This window comes from Etheostoma cragini, chromosome 6, assembly GCF_013103735.1.
Source record: "Etheostoma cragini isolate CJK2018 chromosome 6, CSU_Ecrag_1.0, whole genome shotgun sequence".
Classification (NCBI taxonomy): domain Eukaryota; kingdom Metazoa; phylum Chordata; class Actinopteri; order Perciformes; family Percidae; genus Etheostoma; species Etheostoma cragini.
In genome coordinates, this window is record NC_048412.1 from 27825166 (window position 1) to 27828863 (window position 3698).

Below are 3698 nucleotides of genomic sequence, written 5' to 3' on the forward strand. Positions count from 1 at the left end.
CAACTGTGTGCAGGTCAGTTTTATTTTATTTTCGGTATATATATATATATATATATATATATATATTATAGGGGTGGGACTCACCAGACGCCTCCCAATACGATAGTCTTGAGAGTCCAAGTTTGAGATCCTTGGTTCCAACCTCCGTGTCTTTGTGTGACGGATGGATTCTACGTGCCTGGTCCCACCGTGAAGCATGGAGGAGGAGGTGTGATGATGTGGGGGGGGCTTTGCTGGTGACACTGTTGGGGATTTATTCCAAATTAAAGGCATCCTGAACCAGCATGGCCACCACAGCATCCTGCAGAGACATGCAACATCCCATCCGGGTTGCGTTTAGTTGGACCATCATTTATTTTTCAACAGGACAATTACCCCAAACACACCTCCAGGCTGTCTAAGGGCTATTTTAACAGGAAGGAGCGTGATGGAGCGCTGCGCCTCCACAGTACCCAGACCTGAACCCAATCCAGATGGTTTGGGGTGAGCTGGAACGCAGAGTGAAGATAGAAGGGCCAAAAGGGCCAAACACACATATATTTAAATATATATGCAAAAAAATAGGAATTTTAAGACATTCTTGACTGATGAGACAATAATTGTTGCCACGTTTGGTCAAAGGTTGCAGACTTGAGAGAGACATGTCGTACTTTCTCCATATGTCACAAGTTGGACATCTCTGCTAGACAGGTCTTAAAAGAGCGTTGTCCAGGCAACTCAGGTGTTTGAAATGATGTTTTTGTTTTTTACGATATGCAATCGAATCAGTGGCTTCTTCTGGGAAAAACACCCAGTGTTTTTAAACTCAATTTCCTGCTCAGAGTAAATCAGGAATATCAACACGACTCTCATGTCTGATGATAATGATGAACACCAGATTGTAGTCTCAGGATCAATCCCTGTGCAATAACCCTGCAACATCAAGCATCCACCTCTCAAGTAATACATCTAATTGGAGTCATATAATACTAATTATAATGTGAATGTAAGCAAATGTATTTTTTCACGTGTAAATATTCACTTTTTGTACGTAGGATCCCACAGAAAATGTGCAAAAAATGCAAAGGGGCGTGTGTGGTTGGTGAAAACAACCGAATTAAGAGTTTATTTAGATCTTACTGATTTACGTGCTGGTCCTCCAGGGTCAAGACACCAGGGTAGCTCCAACCCCTCCTGCAGCATGTCAGACCATCAGCGTCCCCCTCTGCAAAGACATGCTGTACACGGAGACTGTCCTGCCCAACCTCCTGGGCCACACGACCCAGGAGGAAGCAGGTCTGATGTTACAGACCTTTAGTCCACTTATACAAGTGGGCTGCTCCTCGGACCTGAAGCCGTTCCTGTGCTCCGTCTACACGCCTAAGTGTGTGTCGGGAAGACCTCAGCCCCCCTGCAGGACCCTCTGCGAGAAGGCCAGGGCCGGATGCGGGTCCCTGATGAGCAAGTTTGGGTCTCAGTGGCCAGACCCCCTCAGGTGTGAAGCCTTCACCACGGACTCCTGCGATAAGGTACGTCTGCTCTTTCTTTAAATTAGACTTTACAAAGATGGTCATGTCTTTGAAGCATAGGTGGGATTTAAAGCAGTGTCGAAAATTACGCAATTACAGTAATATATTCCTTTTTGCTGTAACGTAGTAGTATAACGCATTACTAAATTACATTTCGGTAGTATTATACCCGTTACAATCTCAATAAAGCGAGTTACAACACATTTTGACGCTACATTTAGTGTTTTTTAAATTTATTTTTTAACAATAACTAACATTTCTTCACAGAAAAAGAAAGCTGTGAGTATTATTTCCTCTTGCTGTATTCGATGTTTGAGAATACAACTGTAAGGTACTTTTTAATTGAGTATTTAAATTTTCTCCTACTTGCCTATTGTGCATTTTACATAACTTTTTTATAGCTTTAGTTAGACTTCTTTGCATATTCATATTCATAATCCACGATGTATTAAAGTGGATAAAGAGGAGACTTTATTGATCCGGTTGAACCTCGCTGCCAAGTCAAACGTCCGATGTTATTTTGGTGAAAGTAACTCAAAAGTAGAGCAACGCATTACAATTCAGACACAGTAATATTGTAATATAACTAATTCTCCCAAATGCAGTAACTAATAATCTATAATATGTTACATTTTGGAAGTAACATGCCCAACACTGATTTAAAGATTTAAAGTAATAATCAAAACAGGGCTTTTTCTGAAGTTTTTGTTCCTTTTTAATGGAGCAGAGTTAACGCCTTTTTCAAGTTTTTTTGGGGACAATTCGCTCAAAGTTGTTCTCGCCTCTTCATGTCAGCTTTTAGGGATTCGGTTATCATTTGGCCTGGAAAACAGTGCATATAGCTGTTGTAAATTGGACACAAATGTCCTCCTTTGGGCAGGCCCCCGAATGTTTAATCACAATCAGAACCAGAAATACTTTATTGATCCCTGAAGGGAAATTTTGTGTTACAGTTGCAAGAAGTATATAAATATCCGAGAAGAAATATAAATAAAAGAAATATAAGAAGTGTGGATATGTATGGTATTTACATAGTTAAAGGAAATTTTATGACACAGTATTTACATAATTAAGGAACTGTAATGGTTAACAGTGTGATGGGAAAATTACATTCAAGCATAATTTCATATGTCCTTCTATAATATGCATGTGTTGATTATTCACTGAATTATTCATAATGCTTTGCAGGGTGTATGACTATTGAATCTGTCTTTGTGTGTCCTCCCTGATATTGAATAAATAAATAGTAGCAGCAGAGTGTTTAACATAGTAATTTAAGCCGGTGTTATTGCACAAAACAGATAATAAACAGATATTGTTCAGTTTAAAACTCACTAAGTGTGTGTGTGTGTGTCAGACACTTAGAGGGAGGAGTTATAAAGTTCGATGGCCACATGCAAGAATGACTTCCTGTGACGCTCTGTGGTGCATTGTGGGGGAATAATAATATTTATAATTAATAAATCTTACACTAAAAGTGCTCCTGTGTTCTGCTCACATGCGCTCTCGTGTGACCATGCCAGCCAAAATAAGTTTCCTCAGATTAAAATCATGGATGGACAACATTGTTGTTGGTTTTTTAAAGGACACTCCACTGATTTATGTTTCTGTTTTTCCAGAGTCAAGACTTGAGTTTTGCTCACCCGTCCTTTGGGACCTGTGAGCCAATCAGTGTCCCTCTCTGCGTGGGCCTGCCGTACACAGAGACGGCCCTGCCCAACGCTCTGGGCCACAAGTCTCAGGACGAGGCACGCATGGAAATCCATCAGTTTTATCCGCTTGTGAAAGTGGAGTGCTCCTCTCATCTGAAGCCGTTCCTGTGCTCCGTCTACACCCCCGAGTGCGTGTCGGGAACCCCGCGGCCCCCCTGCAGGACCCTCTGCGAGAAGGCCAGGGCCGGCTGCGAGTCCCTGATGAACAAGTTCGGCTTCCAGTGGCCGGAGAAGCTCCGGTGTGAAGCCTTCACCACAGACTCCTGTGAACACGTAAGTGTCACTTCAACGTGAAGATGCACAGATCTTTATGGATTTCAAAGCCGTTGGGGAACTGATTATATGTTGTTCTTTTGACATGGTTTACTTTAAATAACGCCAACCCCTGAAATATGTATATATACACTACCGGTCAAAAGTTTGGGGTCACTTCCAAATGTCCATTCCACTCCATTATAGACAGGATACCAGCTGATCT

General features: G+C 41.7%; 1 protein-coding gene across 1 annotated transcript in view; it reads left to right on the forward strand.

Annotated features, from left to right (window-relative positions):
• Positions 1-6: 6 nt before the first annotated feature.
• The window catches only part of LOC117945919, a 10915-nt gene continuing 7223 nt past the window's right edge, over positions 7-3698 (forward strand). The window contains exons 1-3 of the mRNA XM_034873657.1: positions 7-13; positions 1143-1508; positions 3128-3493. Coding sequence (XP_034729548.1) covers positions 1215-1508; positions 3128-3493 — 660 coding nt within the window. The 5' untranslated portion in view covers positions 7-13; positions 1143-1214. The remainder of the gene's footprint in view (positions 14-1142; positions 1509-3127; positions 3494-3698) is intronic.